The 1122-nt window shown below is 43.9% G+C and overlaps 1 protein-coding gene across 4 annotated transcripts in view; it reads right to left on the bottom strand.

Moving 5' to 3' along the window:
* Senp2 (SUMO specific peptidase 2) overlaps positions 1–1122 on the bottom strand; it is a 37516-nt gene that overhangs the window by 19194 nt on the left and 17200 nt on the right. For all 4 annotated transcript variants that reach the window (XM_021184853.2, XM_021184856.1, XM_021184854.2 and 1 more), the window contains one exon: positions 798–898. In XM_021184853.2, coding sequence (XP_021040512.1) covers positions 798–898 — 101 coding nt within the window. The remainder of the gene's footprint in view (positions 1–797; positions 899–1122) is intronic.

Raw genomic sequence — 1122 nt, 5'->3', positions numbered from 1 at the left:
GTGTGTGTGTGTGTGTGTGTGTGTGTGTGTGTGTGTGTGTGTGTGTGTGTAAGGAAAGGAAATGAAATACAAAGACTGTGACAGGCTAAAGAAGGAAGCAAGAAAGGGAAGGAAAAGCTGAGCAGCAGGAAGGAACCAGGACAAAGGCAGACAGACAGACAGACAGACGTTGTGGGAAGTAGTTGTGTTGACGAGGCTGGGAGGGGATTTCCTTTTGCTACATGAGCAAGGGTTCATATGAGTTGGATGTGGTATCAAATGAATATAATCCCAGCAAGTGGGAAGTGGAGGTAGAGAACTATAAATTCCAAGCTAGCCTATGCTAGATAATGAGATCTTGTCTTGAAAAACAACAAAACAAAACAAAAAATCAAAACAAACAAACAAACCCAGCCAGGCAGTGGTGGTGTCCAGTACACCTTCAACCCCAGCAGAATTCAGGAAGCAGACGCAGGCAGATCACTGTGAACTTGAGGCCAGCCTGGTCTACAGAGTGAGTTCCAGGACAGTCAAGACTACACACAGAGAAACTCTTTCTCAAAATACAACAAACAAACAAACAAAAAAGAAAAAATAATTCATGTGGGCAAAGGACTGTAAAACTAACAGAAAATCCCATTCTGTAGCCACTGTGTAATGTCAGACGTGTAAGCACTGTGTAGTGTCAGACATTCTGTAAGCATTGTGTACAGTGTCAGACAAACTACACTGCAGTTCTCTTCACACCATCACCGCTCTAAAGCCAAGAAAACTGGGTCTGTACTAAGGAAAAAGTCTACCAAAGCACTTTCTCTTACCTGTGGTGTGAAACTGTGGGGGGGAACGTGCTTCCATGAGCACCTTCTTTAAGACGCTCCAATAACTTTCGATACTTCTCTCTTTCATCCTTTTGGACACCCTGAATATAAAGTACGTGTGGTGAGTAGTAGCACAGAAACTTAGCCTCAGATCTAAGCAGACACTGGCCGGGGAGAGGCAGCCACAGATGGACTTCACTTGGAGCACATTGTTCTTAGAGTTGCTTTAGTCAAATTCTAGTTTTATACTTCTTTAAAAATCCCAGAGCTGGGGAGATGGCTCAGAGGTTAAGAACACTGACTGCTCTTCCAGAGGTCCTGAGTT

Source organism: Mus caroli, chromosome 16, assembly GCF_900094665.2.
Source record: "Mus caroli chromosome 16, CAROLI_EIJ_v1.1, whole genome shotgun sequence".
In the NCBI taxonomy this organism is placed as follows: domain Eukaryota; kingdom Metazoa; phylum Chordata; class Mammalia; order Rodentia; family Muridae; genus Mus; species Mus caroli.
Note: the sequence above shows the minus strand (reverse complement) of the source record. Positions and strands in the feature narration are given on the sequence as shown.